Here is a 19,895-nt window from a genome sequence, read left to right as displayed (position 1 = left end):
GTTATCACACAGGACACAGTGGTGACTTTGAGAGTGACACAGAACAGAATCGTGAGAGAAACATGGTGGACACTTGACTCCTTTTTTTGTAACATACAGGGCAACTTTAACTTTTTGGGAGGACACAATCAGTCGAATCAAGGACCCATACCATTTTCAGTTTGAGATTTTCCGCCGCTGACTCATTGAAGGACACCCCTTTGAGGAAATGTGAGCCGATCTGTACGGGGATGGTGGGCAACTCGCACTGGATGGGCTGGGAGGTGGTCTGCATCCTGCCCGCCTGCTGGGCCTCCGCCTCACTGCAGCAGCTCTGCACACACACATACCAGCAGGCAAACATACACACAACAGTGCAAAACACAAAAACAATATTGACACATGATGGAAACACAGTAATTGTTCTTTCAACATTATAATTGTTAAAACAGCAACAAGGGAAGCAACATTGTATGTGGGAAATATGTCAAATTTAAAGAATCCATAAATCCAACATTGTATTTTCCAATTGCATCATTGAAGATTATATCTCCCTGCTTATCAGTCTATCATACAAGCTATCAAACTGACTTTTTGAGAGAGAACCCACCTGTAAGGCCATCTCCACAGCTTTGGGGTTAAGATGAAAGCCAGCCTTCAGTGCATACTCACTATGGCCCAGGCTCTCTAGTGCTGCTTTGTAGGCCTGGAGAGGGAAAGAAAACACAACCAGTTCTCAGTCCAGTTCAACCCGTTTTTTTACATCAAAATGATACTTTTGGATAATATGGTAACTATAGTTCCCTGCCCTGATCTTTGGGCGATACTATACCTGTAAAGCATTGTCAATCTTCATGTTGAGCTCCTTCAGTGGGTGCTCAGGGATGGTGGTGGTGTTGGAGCAGAAGAGCTGCTGAACCTGGATGCCTGCCAGGCAGCCGTCCCGGCCCCTCTCTCTCAGCCTCGCCATAGCCTGAGGACAGAGCAAAGTACTGAGTGACAGCCGGAACATCTACACTGCTACAGCACAATCAACAAACAAGAAACATTTACAAATGAGTGGAAAGTGCAAAAACTGTTGACCTGCATTTAAAAAAGGACGGATAGAATACACTTTAAATAAAGGGTGTTTTTTAAAACACAGTGTGAGTCAAATTACTTTTGACTATTGCAAAACAATAGACATTTTGAAAGAACAGAAGTTGAGCACTGGGAGGCACACATTTTTTCATGATACAAAGCATGTGTGCAGCTTCTGAAAGAGAGTCCTGCTTGCCTCCCCTCTCTAAACACCCACCCAGCATATTCTACCAGGGTCTATCTAGGCCTATCCCCCTCCAGGGCGTGCGATCTGCATGCCAGGGTTTAACAGATCAATCAACCCACTATTCTCTTTGCCTCTCTTTATACAACAAAGCTCAAAATGGGCCAGAGGGACTGATTAGCCCAGGGATTAGTCAGGTCCTCTTACAAACTGCCTCCCTTATATGGACTGGCTAGTAGGGAGGTACACAACATAAAACTGCAGGTTCATAGACGAACTGAAGTCCAAAAAAGAGGAAATGTGAAATTGAGGCTGGATATGATAAACAGCTGGCATTTCTCAGGAATTTTTTTTAACAAGTCAGCTTTTCACCTCACACAGACAGGCCCCATATTTCCAAGGCCCATAGCAGGAAGAGTCCTGGGGCACCCTGTGGCTGCATACCTGAGCTGCACCTTTCCATGAGCGGGAGGCTTCTTCCAGCTCTGTGAGGGGCCCGAGGTCAGCGCTTTGGGAGCGGGCGCTGGCGCAACGCTCCTGGGCCTGGGCAAGGGCCTCTGCCAGGCAGGACTGAGCCACGGGCTGGACCTTCTGCAGAGCCTGTGATAGAAACTGGAAATGGACCTGCATCACCGTGAGGAAGCACCGACCCAGCACCTGAAAGCAGATGACAGAAACTACTGTTACATCATCCATCATTAACATGCTGGAATACCCAAGTCAGGGTGTTTGAGACAACAAACAACATGGATGTCTGCAGGCTAAGAAACTAACACGTATGTCCACATACCTCGGTGGTTAGTTTACACACTGAATAACCAAATTCTTGTGCTACTTAACAAACACAATAATGTGTTTTTCTACAACAAAATAACGACTGGGTGCTCCAACAAGGTATTCCTATTTTCAGGCCCATTCCATTAAAAAAGGCCCAGCAACTATGAAACAAAAAAAAACAAACAAACAAAACATTATGAACTCAAAACTAACTTGAGAACAGAGAATAGCTCAATAGGAAAAGTGCAGTCATGTTGTTGATAATTGATAAATACAAGAAACTAAAGCCTATAGATCATAGAGGAAAAGTAAGCCACCACATCACCTGGTCATCTTGGAAACAATAAATGCAGAAAAAGAATGCCAACTTCCCGCAGTGTATCCTAAAGAAGATCACAAAATCGCACGAACGCAAGCCTACAATGAGATCAAATGCGACTCAAAGAATTCCAAAGTCGTCTACAACAACAAAGTGAGGAAAAAGATGAGGACATGGCTACAGCACAAGATAATGGATAACACATGTGATTAACTGTGCAGTATCCCAAAGTCATGGAAAATATGAGAAAGTGGTGCCGAGCCAAGCCGACGATGGGCCCCTCTCAGGCCCAAACAAGGCAAATCATGAATCAATCAACATGTATCCTTGTATTTTCTGAGAACACCTTCACTAACAGTGCACTGGATCTAGAAGAGCGTTCTTCCTGAGGTCTAGACCTCTTCTAGGGAAAGGGAGTGTGTGGAAGTTATAATAACCAGATGGTCATGTTGTTCCACTGATCTCTGGAAGAGACTTTTCTGGCTCTTCCCTTTAACAAAATAATTCTACTGAAGCAGGAAAGGCACAACTGTCTTAACCTCTGGATCCCTGAGAACTTGTCACTTACATATACGTTGGTACTCTACAAAATACGTATGGTGTATAATAGTTTTGAAATCATTTCATTCTGCATCTCCTTTGCACACTTTTAAGTTTGCTAGCTAAAATATGTCAGACCTTTAAAAAGCATGAAACCATCAGCAAGAACGTACATTACATTGCTCCATACTCTTCAGCAAAAACTCCATATCACTAATCGTCAGAAAAAACAAAAGTGGATTCATTGCTAGACAAAGGCTTTTCATGTACACAGCCAACAAAAATAATTCCAACAATAACTCCATCAAATGTTTCACTGTGATTAGATGAAGCACATATTGTAAATATGGCCACGATTCACGGAGCAACCAACAACTGTGTTTAAAAAAAAGGTGATTTAACAGCTAAAGATTAAGGGCTTGTGTTTCCAGTGTGAGTGTTGTCCAACTGCAGCAGCCATGAAGGTCTCTCTAGTCGTGGGGACCTCTCTGTCTACATCTGGTCTTCGCTCTGTGGTTTAAACTTACAAGCTCGGCAAACTGCCTCTAAACAAACCGTGACATTTTCATGCATATTTGGCAGTGGAGTCACACTGAATAGCCAAGGAGCCGGGCTCTGATTTGAGAGGGGGGGGGGGGGGAGAGACTTGTTTGGGGGCTCTTGGTAAAAAAAAGGGGGCAAAAGAAAGAGGAGAAGGACATGTGAGCTAGGGAACACAGGGGGAAAAGCTTCACATACCACAACTCCCCTAACTCAGAAATGCATTTGCCTCTTTTTTTGAAGACCTCATAATACATCCAGCTGCCAAACAGCATTCCTCGACTCATGTAGACAAAAGAAAATCCCTTTTACAGTCACAAATACATCACATCATACAGGACAAGCCGAACTAGCACAAAGTATTACAAGATAAGTCTAAGTTTCTAAGTTTAATCTGTGTGTGCACAAAAGTTATACCAAAACAAAACATTGGAGAAAATAGTGCAGATATGTATTCATAAGCGATGCTCTACATGAGCGAACGCAACCGTAAATCACAGATGACTCATCGCAAAATCCCCCAGCCTGTTGCAGATTACTATAGATGCACACAGATAATGTTTTCATCACTTGATCTTCATCAGCTTAAACCAATAACTTTCACTTCCTATTGTTGATACACTTCCTCTTTCCAGCACCTTATTCATTCTTAGTAATAACTTCCCACTTTGGTAAACACTGCCCTGCAACCATGGAAATTATTCTAATATTACATTTACTGTCACATGAATACATATATCTTTTTGGGATTAAAAGAACCCACTTAGTGTGCCATTTAACCCCACTATATTTCTGTGGCACATTGTACATCACTCAGCTAATATAGTATTGTGTATCTTTGTATTGTGTTTAACACAGGTTAACACAACTAACACTCAAATAAGACCATTGCAAAGTAAAGTATTAATATATTTCCTGCTCTGCTTTAACAAATGTGCCCTTTATGCCCGGGGCCAGACAGAAAGTGTGAGTGCCAAGCCATGCGGTGTAAACTTTCACAGACTTGGGCTTCCTCTAATATTCATATGTGCATAACCAAGACCACAGAGAGTCAGATTTACTGACTGCGGTGCAAAAGTGTTTCCTGTTTAGGGCTCAGCCACATCCACCGAGGTCCTGCAGCTCCTCTAGTGTCTTTGCCGCAGCCATGTACCCGACCCCTGCTACATGCTACAAGGATTATGGATTACAGGTAGTGTTTCACCTACACTGAACCACCTGTAGCACGTTGCTACAGATCTGTCACAGGGCAGGTGCCACAGAATCTGATATAATGGTTGGATTCTTCTCTGTCTTATGTCTTAAATACATGAATAACTCAAAATTGGACTAGATGAGTAAAATGAAGGAGCCTGAATGTAAGTAAGCAAAACTTAATGACTGTTGGTGGTTAAGATATTAGGCCAGAGGAGAAAATGTGTGTAAAATGTGTAAGTGGCCTTGGTTTAGTCAATATTTACATGTCAATTGTAAAAGTATATTTATTTACCCATTTCCCATGGTGTTTGTATAATGCCCTGTAGTATTTTGTATACAAGTAAAAAGGAGTGTCAGTCTGAAACTGTTCAGCACATTTTGTTATCTTAACATCTTAAACTTTCCACTCAAATATGCAACAAATAGAAATAATTGACGAATGACAATTAGGCCTGACTATTATTTCAAATGCTGTCATTACTGAATACAAATCCAACTACTTATCTAAAGTCTACTTATCTAGATCGGCCACACAGGAAGATCCACAGGCACACACCTGTGTATGTAATGGAGGATAAATAAGCAGATGTAGTAATCATAAGGAAGGACGGGGTGATGGGTGTGGTCTGCAGCTGAAAATACAGCTACTTGATGCTGGAACAACAAAAAACTGTCTCCTAGGGCATTACAATTACAGCCAAATTGCCAATTGTAATTAGTCTGATAAATACTGTAATTGGGAGTTTCCGTCACAATTATAATTTCATGAGTATAACTTCTAAAAAGCAAGAGCGGTCAAGCAGGTGCCCATTTCAGACTGATGCTGTGACCTGAAACGAACCCGGGTTTGAGGTTTGACGGCAGTGAAATGCCTTATTCAGTCACAGGTGTGTTTATATCTCTCCGTGACTTTTAAAGACGGCTAACTCTCTCACATTTAGCCCTTCAGCAAATTCATCACTGTGGAACGCTGGTGTGGTATTGACAGTGACAAAAGATGACTTTTCTTCTCACATCCTCAGTGTTTTTCACACCTCACCCTAAGATCCTGACTCCAGCTTAACACTGGACGTGAGAATCCTATTTGAGCCAGGAAACAATGATTCATGGAGTTAGCCTTCTGACGGAGGGCAGCTAAGCATCTTAGCACTACAGCTGGAAGACGAGTCACGAGTAAATTAATGTGATAAAGGGTTAGGGTGGAGCTGAACCACAGCGCCTTGGGTTGTCAGCTTGACTAATTCATTCTAGGAGTGCAAACAGCAGACTTGAATGTCAGTACATTTTTGTTTAGTAGGCAGATAAAATCATAAGAGTCTATTTACTTTGTGAACAAAATGTGACATAACCCAGTGTATAAATAAGTTCAACACGTGGAGATGGCGTGCATTTCCGTGTGATCACCTACCTCAACATCCTGCAGGCTGAAGTCATTCTGGTCTTTGAAGTTGGCAGCCCCGGCGCTCAGCTCCATTAGCATCTTGGCGATTTCAGGCTTTATTGCTGCAGTCAGCCTGCTGGCCGCCTCCATGACGTGTTCCTGCACGTCCTTCAATTGCATAGCTGCTTTGGAATAGTGAGAGTTCCTGAACACACTGCTGAACAGGTCGGTGAGGAAGGCGCTGGCCCGGCAGAACACGTTGAGGGCATCCAAATATTTGGAGATGCCTTGCTGGATATCTGCAACCGCGGTGGTGGCGCCAGAAGGAGGCGGGTGGCAGCTGCCAGGCATGCCCACCCCGGTGCCCATGGGCGAAGAGGCTGAACAAGAGGAGGCCAGGGAGGCGCTCAAGGTCCGGCTCAGCTCAGGCATCTGGTACTGCTGGTGCTGCTGCACTTTCTGCTTGGACCCGCCGAGCAAAAAGCGACGCTTGTAGTCCATTTTACTTTCCTGTGCACTACAACAATACATAAGTGGTGCAACAGCACTGGAAGCTGCTGCGTTTAGTTCGTTTTCCCCCCCGCAAAGTGCTCTTGTCCTCTTTGCAAAAACACTAAACCCAGTCCTCAGACCCGACTCTTCAAGTTACGTAAAAAGAAAGCTCAAAGATTCCACCTGCCAGAGGCTCATCTCAGTGTGCCATGTGGAGAGGCAGCACAGAACCAGGTGAAGTTGGAGGGCGATCAAAATGACTGGCAGGCTGAGTGAACTGGTTACATGCAGCCCTGCTGCAGATACGTCAGGCCCAGCTTAAAAAAACCAGCATAGACACACCTACAGATTCTCTGTTTTCACCGTCAAAACGATCATAACATGGGAGGAAAAGTCAAAAGCACTCCTTCATTTACTTAAATACTACAGTTTTCAAGTGCATTAACTCTCCTTTAGAATGGGGAAATTGACTTCTTCATACAGTATATAGAGTTTATACACATATGTATGTACATATAAACCTACACCACCCTGCACTCATATGTAGAAAATCCTTTTAAAAGATGAAAGCAAAAATGAATCCAAGGAAAATCAAACACTGGTCAACAGCATGGCAGGAAAATGACGGTAATAAAAAAAGAAAGAAAGCGAGTAAATAAACGCTGGAATCACTAGTTGGTAGAGGGTCTATGGGAGGTGAAGGGTAGACAGATCCAGTCTGTCTCAAACCCTCTCCACAAAGCAGGACTCTGCAGGCAGTGAGCGAGTGGCCAGCGGATAGCTCTGTCTGCCCGTCTGAAGTCTCCAGCAGCTTCCTGGTTTCTCCCCTTTATGCTGGCTGAGGTAGATATTACTCACCGCGGAAACAAGTGTGCTTCCAGATCTCGCTGCTCTCTGCGGATGCAGATTAGAGCGACAAAAGCACAAATGTATCTGTAAGGCCTCTAGGTCATTTCCTAAGGGAGGAAAAGGCAGAGACACAGAAGAGAGGGTTAACATGATGTCAAAGAGGAAGGATGAGCTTCAACTGTTTTACCGTTTTACATCCAAAATAAATTGGACTGCCCTTTACAACTGAAAACTTGACCGATACACAGCTATTTGACTTAAATTTTCCTAAAATTATAGGCAAACAGTAAAACCGTGTGCAAGGACTTTATTTTCTAATAACAAGTCTGTGTGACAGGAAAACAAATACATTCATTGGAGAGAAAGTATAAGATACACAACAGTTAGTAGCAATTTTGTTCCGTTTTAGAAAAATCAATACAATGATGATATCAAACCCAGAGTATAAATTGTCACATCCATGTTGTGAGATGTATCAGCACATGTAGTGACAAATAAAAACTGTTATTTCCCTGCTCTGGTTGGAAGCGGATGACATTTAGCCACATTTCTCTAATCTTGGTGGTAATATTATATTTCTGTTTGGTACGAGCTGTGGTTGAAAGTTGGACATTTCTAGACGATTACTAACACCAAACCTCACAGACCGTGTCCCTGAAAAGAATCTCGGGCAGTGTCTGGTTTAGCAGAACACAGCTGCAGAGAGAAATCCCTGCAAGAAGTCATTGTTGGAAGACACTGTGGGGTCTGTTGAGCGACACTTAGTAGGAGTCACAATACTCTCTTTCAATACCCAAACATTATATGACTTGTCCTTCTCCTTTTGGCCTTTTTGCATGATTATAATATTGTTCAATTGTCAAGATAAAAGGGGAATATGGCCTCACATCTCTTACTACAATACTCTAATTCAAAGGCAACCATTGCCTATATCATTGGTTTCAGAAAGACTGCACACAGTAAATTACATTTCTGACAAGGAAAAAAATACTACTTCTCATCGGCAGTCCTCTAAAATACAACATGTGAAGAAAACAAAAAACCTCCATGTGTCAAAGTTGACAGGAACTTTAAATTAAAACTTCGGCATCAGCAAATAATTAGTTTCTCTTTAATCCATTTCCAAAAGAAATACACATTAGAAAAAGTGAAAACGGGTTTATAATTTTTATTTGGTGAAAACATTTTTGGAGGGGAAACTGACCTCAATATTCAGATTATGTGTTACTGTAGGCTGGTAGGTATAACTTGCAAAGAAAAGAGTCCATCACTAAACCTGTTCCTTTGCAATATGGAGCGCTTGGGCACTGAAGTTGATGCAGACACACTCGTGATGATATTACACTCAATGCGGCACCAAACCATCAACATGACAGACTAATCTGTTAGATACACAGCTCCCTACGCAGCAGGGCTATCATTCTGTGAAACATTCAGAGTGTTATCTTGTAGCGCCGTGTTGCACCACCCTCTCTGTTTTGGGATGAGTCGGGAAAAGTAACATGTGGGGGGGAAAATAACTAGACAACACCTTGTAGCTTTCTGTCATTGTATGCTAAGCGGCTGCGTCGTGCGTAGCTTCCTTTTTGCATCCCCGACAACATTCTCCTGACCTTCAGACCTCACTTCCTTCCACAACCGGAGGGGTACGTCCGGCACAAAACAGCCCACCCTCATCTGTCTCTGGTCATTACGTAGAGAGACAACACCAAGGGAAACTAGTGGCCTCCTCATGAAGGGACAACAGGGATGTGATTCCCACTGTTAACCCTTACATGGAAAGCTGCTTAAGTTATTAAAGGGTTATCTACTGGCAAACGCATGCACACTTTGACGAGAGGCAACGGGATTTTATCTCCCTCATGGGCACTGCCAATTCAAGTCAAGTAAATTTAAAAATACAAAATACATTTTAGTGTCATACCACAACAAAATGTATGTCAGGATACTTTACACAAAGCAGGACTAGAATATGCTCATGATTTTCATAGTCCCAACATCACCCAGGAGCAAGTGGTCAATAGTCGATAGTGGTGAAACTGTCTACAGACTTTTAGGCAGAAATCTCAAGCAGACCAGGCCTGTTGTTCTGCCATGTTACTTGTTTACACCCTCCACAGCTATATATGTTCACCCCAGTGCTCTTCTAAACAAAGCTTGGCGACTTCAACAAAACAAAAGCTGCTGCATTTACAGGATCAAGATCTTTGCTAACTATGTACCGACCCAATGTGCCAGATCCACATCACCACAGACACAAGCCTTGTTAATCAGCCATGGTGTGACAGATTGACATGAAATAAATTATAAAAAAAAAAATGTATTAATTGTTTCCGTTACCTGTTTTAATTTTTTCAGTCACAACAGGCAGCTCTGGTTCATCGCCTTGTGTTTCTCAGTGTATAAAATTACCATTCGACTTGATCTGATACCAAATACCATTGCAACTGTACTGTACTGTGTCACTTATCAGCCATTTGCCTACAATCAGGAGTTTAAAAAAAGATTTTTCACTGTACAAAAAAAAAAAAAAAAAAAATAATAATAATCTTACAGTAGAGGGTACATCCCCAGCTCTTTGAGAATTTGTTTTCGGGGTGAACAGCACATGCAAACGTGTTACCCACTGGTAGTGTGAGAGCAGCTAAGTAGTACAACAGTGCAGTCTTCTAAATCCCAGGGATTACATCCACAGTGACAACCTGCCAGGTGCCCCACAACGTCTGCTAGTAGACGGGGTGAACATGTCATGACCCTGCCCACTTCCTGCCGAAGAAATGTATATTATTTTGAACCAGTGGTGCAGCTTGTAATGCAGCATCTTTGTTATGGAGTATCTTTGAGGAAATTCAATTCCCCGACGTTCACCAGTAAACCTGATCTTAGCTAGCCTGGAGCTAACCACTCTACTTCTCACACTTTCATACCGCTGGGCCAAATAACAGGGAAGAGAACAGAAATACAATATGATGGTCATCAAGTTGTTGAGAAGAAGACTAGACTGACCCACTTCATAAGGGCTAACAGGCTAATTTTTGTAGTGGTGGCCCAGCAAATTGATTTCAGTATTTCTTCAAAAAACTATTGCCACATGCAATGCAGAAAAAATGCAGGACATGCTCACAGCTGGAAATAATTTTATCTAATTGTGTGGACAGTGGTGAAGCTTTAGGATTTAGTATATGTTATACTATGAAGATTTGCAAATAGTATACACTGTGCGATATTGGCATGTAGTATGGCATTGAGACATGACATGTGGCTTCAAGCAGTGGATTTTTACTTTTCTAAGAGTGAAAACCTCATCTTGGTTTGATGTAGTTCGCGGTTCCACACTTCCCATTGTGAATAACAAAAGTAGGAACTGATTAAGTGCAGTGAGTCACAGTTAGCCTGAACAACAAAGCCACATTTTCCAGGGGGAAAGATGTGGGCTACTTGCTTTGTTACATGGTTGTTCCAGGCAGATATAATTCATCTATGTAATGTTATTAGAGAGTGTTAATGGTCTACATTTCCTTCCTGGCTATAAAATTCTGTAAGCAGAGGTTATCCCAAGAGGAGTAGCAGACATAGCATCAATATTAATGAAGCCTGCTGGCTTGTCGGGGTAGCTCTATTGGCTGCCAGCCTCCTGTTGCAGGGCACAGTGTATAAGAGTTGCACCCAAACAAACACATGCGATAGCAGAGTGCCTACAGATGCACTGGAGTTGTGCCAAGCCACTTTAATGTCCTTCCTCCAGCAGGGGCAGCTTGGGGCTAATGTTAGCTCTACTTCCCCAGTCACCGTACGTGTCAGCTGCTCAGTTTCAACAGGAAGGGGGTTAAGGTTTCCTGGAGCAAGTGCCCTGTCGCCAGTAACAAAAACGTCAAGCCAAGTATACCACTGGGTAGGGGTATGTAGTAAATCACCAAGTACCTGTTTGTGCAAGCTTTCAGGTAGACACCCATCTACAGACAACCAGGGGGTATTTCTAAAAGTGGCAGCATTCTGGAAACAAACTCCAAAGAGATTTTTGTTGTTTTCACTTAAGTAAAACTAATTATCTACCGAAAAAACAACTACAAATGTAATCTCTTGCATTCTTCGCAACAAGAAAACCTGCTTTCATCGTGGGAAAAATGCACCCGGGATGGTGCACAGTAAATCTGCACCCTTCTACTATTGGCCAGTGAGCAGCTCCACTCGAAACAAACAAGTGTCATTGCTCAAAGGCACCTTCACACTAGTTGTTGGGACACATTTTATTCACTTTCCGCACAGATTTCCCAACAGATTTGACTAAGTACAAACTCTGGTCAGAAGCCCACTTTGGTAACCTTCGGTATGCTGCCACTCATTATACCTATAGCAGTTACTTTTGGATCTGAGGCCATATTTGTGTGACTGCCACATCACAGCTAGGTAGTATAATAGCTGTGGATGGGGCAGCTGTTACCCATGCTGACAGCTCCTTATCCATCTGCCACCGTGAAGCAAACACGGGCCCTCTGACGCTCCAGCCACAGGCCCGACATTAGCTCTCTCATGAAGTCTATTTCAGCCTCCATGGGCAAAACAGCTGCCCTACAGTCTCCACCGCACTGTTTTTAGACACTCCAAAAGGTTCAGCTCAAAGAAAAAAAAATGTTCTCCCCTACATCTGTTGCCAATGAAGCAAAGGAATGCATTTCCCCTGAACCCTCTCAGTGTAGGTTCAAACGAGCACAGAAAAACCAGGTCAGGAAAACCAGCCATACATAGCAAAACAACTCCTCAAAATATTGTTTCATTGTGTACAAAACATATACTAATATATATATCTGGTTTAAAAAAAAAAAAAACTTAGTGAGTTTTGAGAGATTATTTGATAGGAGAGCTTCACTGAAGACATGCTGCAGAGCAGATAAGCTACAGTTAAGTCTGAGAATCAGCAGACAGGTCGAGGAGGTCAGTCCAAATGACAGGACAAGTGCCGCAAGCAACTGTGCGACAGGAGACGAGCCAGGCTCCTCTTGCCCACGGAACACAAGGAGAGTATTGTGGCAGGCCCGGGTCTCCTCATACCAGCACACAGAAAAAACACACTCTTGCACATGCAGCTGCATGACTTTGTATGACGAAGAGGAAAAATAAAGGCCTTGGCTATGACTTAATAATAACTGCAGGAGTAGAGTTTCTGCCATTAATATAGTGTTTCTCCTGGAATTTTATTTATTTCGTAGGCAGCTGCAGGTTTCAGTGGTTTGGGGTAATGTTTGGTTTTATTCCCCACTAATCCTGTTTTGGTCCCGATTTTGTTTTGAAGGTGAGGAACTAAAAATACATTAACTTTGATACCCAGTTATCATAACAAGTTACACTTTTATGCGAAAGCTAGTTCTGCTAGATTGTATTTTTTGGTCAATTCTACACTTCCTAAAGCAGTAGTGAAACATTTCCTACTGCTGAAGCCAACTACCGTTGAGTATGTTTGGACAAAAGCCTCCTATCATTCAAGGGACTGATACAGTTGGTGAACAGGCTGGATAATATTAGGCTAACCTGTACTGTCATAACAGGCATTGTAAGTAGCTTATGACTCAAATAAAAATAGCAGACTTGCCACTAACAAAGGACATACATGAGGGCCCCACACGTCTGTGTCACATATGCAAATGCACATTTCAACATGAGCCATAATACAAATAAAACAATTATTCTACTAATTGATTTAATGTCACCAGGGGAATTAATATGATTAAATCCCAAATGGGAACATGAATGCCAATAAATAAGAAGTCCCATCTAATTTGATCTAATCAGAGCCTTTGCGCAAAGCATACATGCCTTTCAGTGTTTGACTGATGGCAAACAGAATTAACTCAGCCATCCCTTTCAGAATAGCAGTGTACAATGGAGTGTGTTTAGTGTGCCCAACGTCGTGCTGAAAGGCTCTGACATCAGTTCCATTCATGAAAGGCTGGTGGCAACCTGTAGGGATGAAAATGCTTCCCTCTGCCAATATTGAGCAGGCCATATACTGAGGTTGCAGGTTGTGCTGCATGCCAGCCACCGGGGCGCTGTATTTTTAGCCAGGACAGGAGTAAGAATTTATTCTTCCAATTCACAATGAGACAGGATATGGAGGTGCCATAGAAGTCAGAAATGTAGGGTTGGTCACACAAACCACAAATCTGTGTGTTTATTTAAACCATGGGAAATCATGCCATATACACCAGCAAGTGTAAAAACTTGAAGTAATTATAAGTCAAAGTACGAGAAAGAAAGGGTTCCTTTATTACACAGTATGTGTAGTATATGTTGACAGGTAGGAAAACGGGAGTTTAGGTACCATACTTTTAACAATGGAGCCTGGCTCAGACCACTGCTTAAATGCCCTTGAACAACATATCAAATCTCTATTGGTTCCACTATTCACTGTTTTTGCAGCTGACCCCGACTTCGAACCTCATAGTGGAACAGCACAAGCAAAATATTTCCTGCAGGTTTTAATAGAGATATGTATCACATTACATGCAAGCCTTGGTTATTGTTTTATTTCATCAGCTCTGGTGCACAAGCATTCATGCATCTCACTTGGAACATTTGACTGAGGGGCAAATAGCTGAACACAAACTAAGTCTAAACTGGTTTCCCAGGAGAGGGGGTGAGATTTCCCATGCTGCAAGCCCTGCCCCTTATCTGTAAATCTACTAGCTGCTTTCCTCTGGATGAGGACTGACATCATCCTCAACTCCGCTAAAAAATAGCCTATTTGGTTCAAGTGTACAAAATAAGCAGTAGATGAAACAGCAGTGGACTAGATGCAGCGTTGAAATATCCTGTTACAGAAGAAACAGACATCCGCCACCTGACACACCCTAGTGCAAATAATGTTAGTTTCAGGCCACGTAAACCTGCTGTAGGAAGATATCAAACACAATGATGGGATCGCATCTAAAGCATTCATTGATTTTAACCCTTAGATCCTACGGTGGACAACATGACATTACTATCACATAACTATCAACGTTATTTTTGTCTCTTGGTAGTTGTATAAATATTAAAACTTTCTTGATGTTTGATATCAAATTTGTAAATTAAAAAATATATACTCTTGCAGTGATACGTTTCTTCATCCAATCTGCTTTGCCGTTTTCATCAGGAATTTTAGTGCAATAGTATTATAAAATAGACATGAGAATTTGTCAATGTGTCCCAAAAAAATAGTTTTAAAAGTATTTTAACAACAAAAGTGCCATAAAAAACGGCCCCTTCACAACATCAAAACAATGCATTTAAGTATGAAGCGTTTTATAATATATTTTGATGTCAATGAGACATAATTATTTACAATTAAGAGCCCTCTGATTCAGTTACTACTGAGCTATGTGCTTGAGCCTTGTCATGACAGTTTGTGTCACTAAAGTGTACTAAGATATTGAGATATCCTTGACATAAATGTAAGTATAACCAAGCCATAAATAACTAAGAATATTTCTGTAAGGTGGTGCCTTGTGGAAGCAACAAACTGGAGGTAGTATTTAGCTTCCTTCTTGTAGCACCTGTTGTTCCTTTGATATCATCTTTAGAAAGACAGCTTTGTCAAAGTCTCAAACTTCAGATATAAAATATCTAGTGACCACAGAGAGACACCCCTTAAAAAGAACAAACATTTTTTTTTTTTTTATCTGTCTGGTCCAATCAAGAGAAGAAAGTAAATCTCGATACACAAAATGTTACGATTACCATATTCTAATAATACCATGGCCAGGGTTAACTCACCCCTTGCCCCAGCAGAGACGTCTCTGTAACACAGCACAATCGAAAACTGTGCAGCAAGAGAAACATTAGAACGCTTGTTTGTTGAAGGAAACGGCACTCAGGACTGCAGAGACAGTGTGAGTAAAGCAAAGGCCAGGCCTTCAATCCACCCGAGGCAAGTACAAACACTAATCTTGTGACTATATGTCGACTTCCTCACACATGCAAAGGGATTAGACGAAGGAAAAGTGTTCGTTTGGTCAGATCACATAATCACATGTTGACAAATGTCAACAACAAAAAAAGAGAACGGAAAAACAACTGAGGCCATAGTACTTGTCCACTCACTGTGATGGCGTGCTGGCACACAGTTGAATAAGCTATTGAAAACAGTTTAAACACAGACAGGAATTTTGCAGAGCAAAGCACGTATTTCTATAGTGACACAGCTGTGGCAGACGGCAACATGAAGTTCAGGGTTGTTTTCAATGGAAGCTGTACGAGCCTGCAAAATTCAACTAAAGCGAAGGCGATGACCATAACATGACCTCCTAAGTCTGAAATTACTCTTTATTAAGATATTAATATCAATCAAAACTATACTGAGCCTCCATTCAACATTAAAAAAATACAATCTTAGAACTGAAAACAACTTTCCATATGATTCAGTTTAAAACGGACATAACGTTTGGTCACAACAAAAATGTGTATTATATAAAAAGCAGGAACAACAAATGCATTGCTTCAACCAAACTAGAAAAAAAAAATGATTTGCTCAACAAGACCATTAGCAAAACTTGATTTCTCAATTGTGTTTATAAAAAGCATCCCCCAGTTTAAATATGGAAGATATAACGGAAGTTAAAGCTGGCTGTTCCCCCTTCATACATCCATTGCACAGACACCCTCAATCACTGGCTGTGATCAGAATCCCCTTGTTCTTTGATCAAATCCTACAGGAAACTTTTAGGGTTATTTCTACTCTCATTTTTACACTTCCAACGACCAAAACAGGAAACACTGTCTACATTGTGTCAAAAACACAGATCCCTTGTTAGATTGTAGATGCCTACATGTCTCGAGAGAAGTGGGGCAACGTAACACATAAATGCAATTCCAGATAGCTCCTCTGTACTGGAGAGACTATATAAAGCCACGTTACCAACACCACTGTGGTTGTGTAAGTTACTGCTCTTGTGTTCGCCGAGTGCGATCGTCGTTAACGTACTTAATGTTGCAAACTTCCAACGAGGCAGGGAAACTAACTAGTAGTTGGTTAGTTGTGTACTTGCTACGGGATTATTTTAAACCCCGGTCACTATTTAGCAGGAAGGTGTAACAGAATCCCCGCAAGCGCAGTTAGCCGGTTTCACCGAAACTCTCCGGGATGACATGGCCCAAGTCATGGGAACACTATGTCGCAGCTATTAATACGGCCTTTTAACGCCCTAAATGCAGAGTCGCCGGAAATGCTTCCGCGGCATCAGTGCACCAACACACTAAACGTTAGAAAAGCGAGTGGCACGAAAACGTCACGGCGTACGTAGACTGCCGGTGCCCTGGCTCCACTGCATTCCCGACTTTGACACTCGCCCGACGGCCACACAGAACCAGACGCTGGCTTGTTAGCTCGCTAGCTAGTTCGCTTTCCCTGAATCCTATTAATGTAGTCAGTCCAACGCCAACCACAGACATACGTTACGCTGCCACACGAGCCGCAAATCACGCCTTTGTCGTCCGTTTGTCTAACGTTAACCCACATTCCTTTTTTTGTGCGGTGTGCGGTTACAACCGTCCGTTATCGGGACATGCAGTCCAACCAGGTCGCCGCTAACACCCAAGTCTATTAACTTACTCTCCTGTCTTACCTGCATCGCCACGGTTATCCGATGTCAAGACGTGGATCAAGTCTGGGGCATCGCCCGCAGATACAAGCCAGCGGCAATGAAAACAGAAATAACCGATACCGCCAATTGCTCCTCCTTCGCTAGCATAGGCGGATGCGCTTCATCAGCAGACATCAAATGGGGGTTGTGTACCAAATATGAGAATAGATGCACAAAAACGTCGCGTGCATTTTAAGCCCTCTCTCAAAACATACGTCTGACTGTTTTGTGGGTCTGAGATTTCAAGTACGAAGGGAGAAAAAGAAAATATGTACGTCTGAATGTGGTGCGTCCGACAATGGACACATCAGAATATCATCAGTTCCAAGCAGACTAGCGACATAGCTAACCGAGCTAGCGTTAGCTAGCCAGCTAGCTCTCTGCGACACGATTGTAAGCGCTGGTGGAAAGCACCAGCAAATGTACGCAGCCCAGTGGAACTCCAACACGGGTGAACAACAGACAGCTCCACCGTAACACAAAGTAGACCGAACCGGTTCAGTAAAACACAAGGGAAATATTAGTACACGTTAAGTTAATCACCACATCGCTCACCATCTCTAGGCATCCACCCTCTTGACAGCGAATCCCCTGTCTGTGTGACCACCGTTAAGACCACATCAATACAATCAAAGACTTCCGGTAAAACCTTCACAATAAAGTGCAGTTACAGGAAATACATGTCTTGTATAGACATTTTTATTTTAGTTAAAACCACTCTAAATTTTGTGGGTTTACATGTTTTGTTTTAAATGTGTTCTGCAGGATTTTTTTTTTATTAATTAAAATGTGTTTTCTCAATCATGACATGTGACCCAGTCATGTCAGGATTATTCTGGCAAAATGATTGTGATTCACATATCCCGATAATCATCATAAAAATGATGGCAGCAAAATAATTTGAATTTCAAAATTTGATTTATAACACACTTTACACTTACAAAATACAAAGTGCTACAGAGTAAATGTTGGAGCATGAAATATAACAACAAGCATAAAAGGAGTTCCTTAAAATATTGGAATCACTTTACCTCTCATATTGTCATGAAATGTGTGTGTACTGCATTCCAGATCTTTTTATTAGTGAAGATCTTATAGGACTAATACAAAAACTATGTATGAATAAAAAATAGCAGCATAGTGTGAGGTTGTTCACTGTTCTGCCATGATGGCGAGCTAGACAGTTTTGTCAATTCATTCACTAATGACGATATTTACGATAATACCAAAAATTAAAATTGGTGTTTTTTATTTTATTTAAGAGAAAAGTGTATGATGAATAACACAATGAATGGAAATTGTGTTAAATTGTAAAATTAGGATTAATATAATAGGACAACATGCTAATTGAAGTGGGACCATAAGTGTAGGGTATCAAAATTATATTTAGATTCATTTTTTTTTGTGTACAAGCAGGTGTAAAACGGGAAATGGGGGTGCTAAAGTAGTACTATACAATGCATAGATGCAATAATTTATCTGTTCACATTTTCAGTCTTTTTTTTCTCATCATAGCCATGACTCAGTGATTAACATTATTAAAAAAATGAAAGAAATATTACAGTGTTATCTAAGTTTTATGTGTCACAGACAAACGGTCTGTGTACCAAGCAATCCTTGTGATTTTTTTATTTTTTATTTTCAGTTTAATTAGTTTGTTGATATTTCCCATGTTTATCTTTAAATTAAAATGCCATTCCCGAAAATTGAACAAATTATTACTCCCGCCACACACACAAATCTAAACAACATGAATGAATAGGTGTGTGATAATTATTCAGTTTTGTCCCCCTAGGAGCAAAAGCTGCGCATAGAAAGTGCGTCATCAAATATTCTTATCAGTCATTAGAACATTCTCACTTTTCATATTTTGGTAATGTAGCGTTGTATGCAGTAAACACCAGAGAGTATCTACTGGATTTTGCTTGTCACTGCTTGTACTCCTTGTAAATCCTTCTGAAATAGATCAGCCGCCTTCATCAGCAACATTGTTTAAATATATATATATATATATATATTGTGGTTATCGTGGTTTTCATTTACCACTATGTTCAAGCTAGACACTAGGATGTTCTCGCCCTCTAATGTTTGACAAAGAACATTACACGCGGCACCCTGAACTTTTAAAAGCAGTCACTAGGGGGCGATAAATGCCAGAAATTGCGCCTGGATACAACAGTTAGTTTTTTGTGTGTGTCTGGGGTTAAATTGTATGGTACAAAGGCCTTTATTGGCTCACATTGATATCTGATCCATATTGTTTGTGTTTGACCAGATCAATATGACCAACACATATTTTACCTTGTTAATTAGGGTGTCCGAGTTAACTTTTAAATACATGTACATATCTGTATTCATACATTCACACAATATTCAGCAACTGATACACAGTTGTATGCACTTTAAGGGTCAGAACAGGCTCTGGTCAGGAGACTGATGTCTTTTAGATGACGTCCCGTAAGACCTTTTATGACACGGTGGTGGCATCATCTTGTTTGGAGCGGTCTTCTGGGGCAGCAGCACCTCGACTGCTGACGGGGAGAGGCTGGACAGACTGATAAGAAAGGCGAGCTCAGTCCTGGGAGGCCTCCTCGACTCAGTGGGGGGGGGGGGGGGGGGGGGGTGTGGCAGAGAGGAGAATCACGGCCAAGCTGTCATCTTTGATCGAGAATGCCCCCCCCCCCTCCAGAGCACTGGGAATCTCCTTCAGTGACGTCCTCATTCACCCAAGGTTGCCTTCCTGCTGCAGGGAGACCGTACACCAACTCTGCTCTCAGTAGACCACATACACACACACAAGAATTGACAATAGACTGCACTCTTTTGAGCACCTTATCTGTACCTATGATTGATGCTGTTTATATTGTTTGTTTGTTTATAGTGTCTATATTTCTTGCAAGTAGATGTTTTTTATACTGCTTGCATGTTTATTTATGTATAATT

At 41.7% G+C, this 19,895-nt stretch overlaps 1 protein-coding gene across 1 annotated transcript in view; it reads right to left on the bottom strand.

Annotated features, from left to right (window-relative positions):
* garre1 (granule associated Rac and RHOG effector 1) overlaps positions 1-17,625 on the bottom strand; it is a 29,219-nt gene extending 11,594 nt beyond the window's left edge. The window contains exons 1-6 of the mRNA XM_084016194.1: positions 17,508-17,625; positions 6,025-7,445; positions 1,688-1,900; positions 812-952; positions 590-685; positions 152-313 (exon numbers count right to left, since the gene is read on the bottom strand). Coding sequence (XP_083872320.1) covers positions 152-313; positions 590-685; positions 812-952; positions 1,688-1,900; positions 6,025-6,528 — 1,116 coding nt within the window. The 5' untranslated portion in view covers positions 6,529-7,445; positions 17,508-17,625. The remainder of the gene's footprint in view (positions 1-151; positions 314-589; positions 686-811; positions 953-1,687; positions 1,901-6,024; positions 7,446-17,507) is intronic.
* Positions 17,626-19,895: the final 2,270 nt, after the last annotated feature.

Source organism: Eutrigla gurnardus (genome assembly GCF_963514095.1).
Source record: "Eutrigla gurnardus genome assembly, chromosome: 1".
Taxonomy (NCBI): domain Eukaryota; kingdom Metazoa; phylum Chordata; class Actinopteri; order Perciformes; family Triglidae; genus Eutrigla; species Eutrigla gurnardus.
This window is presented reverse-complemented; position numbering and strand designations above follow the sequence as displayed.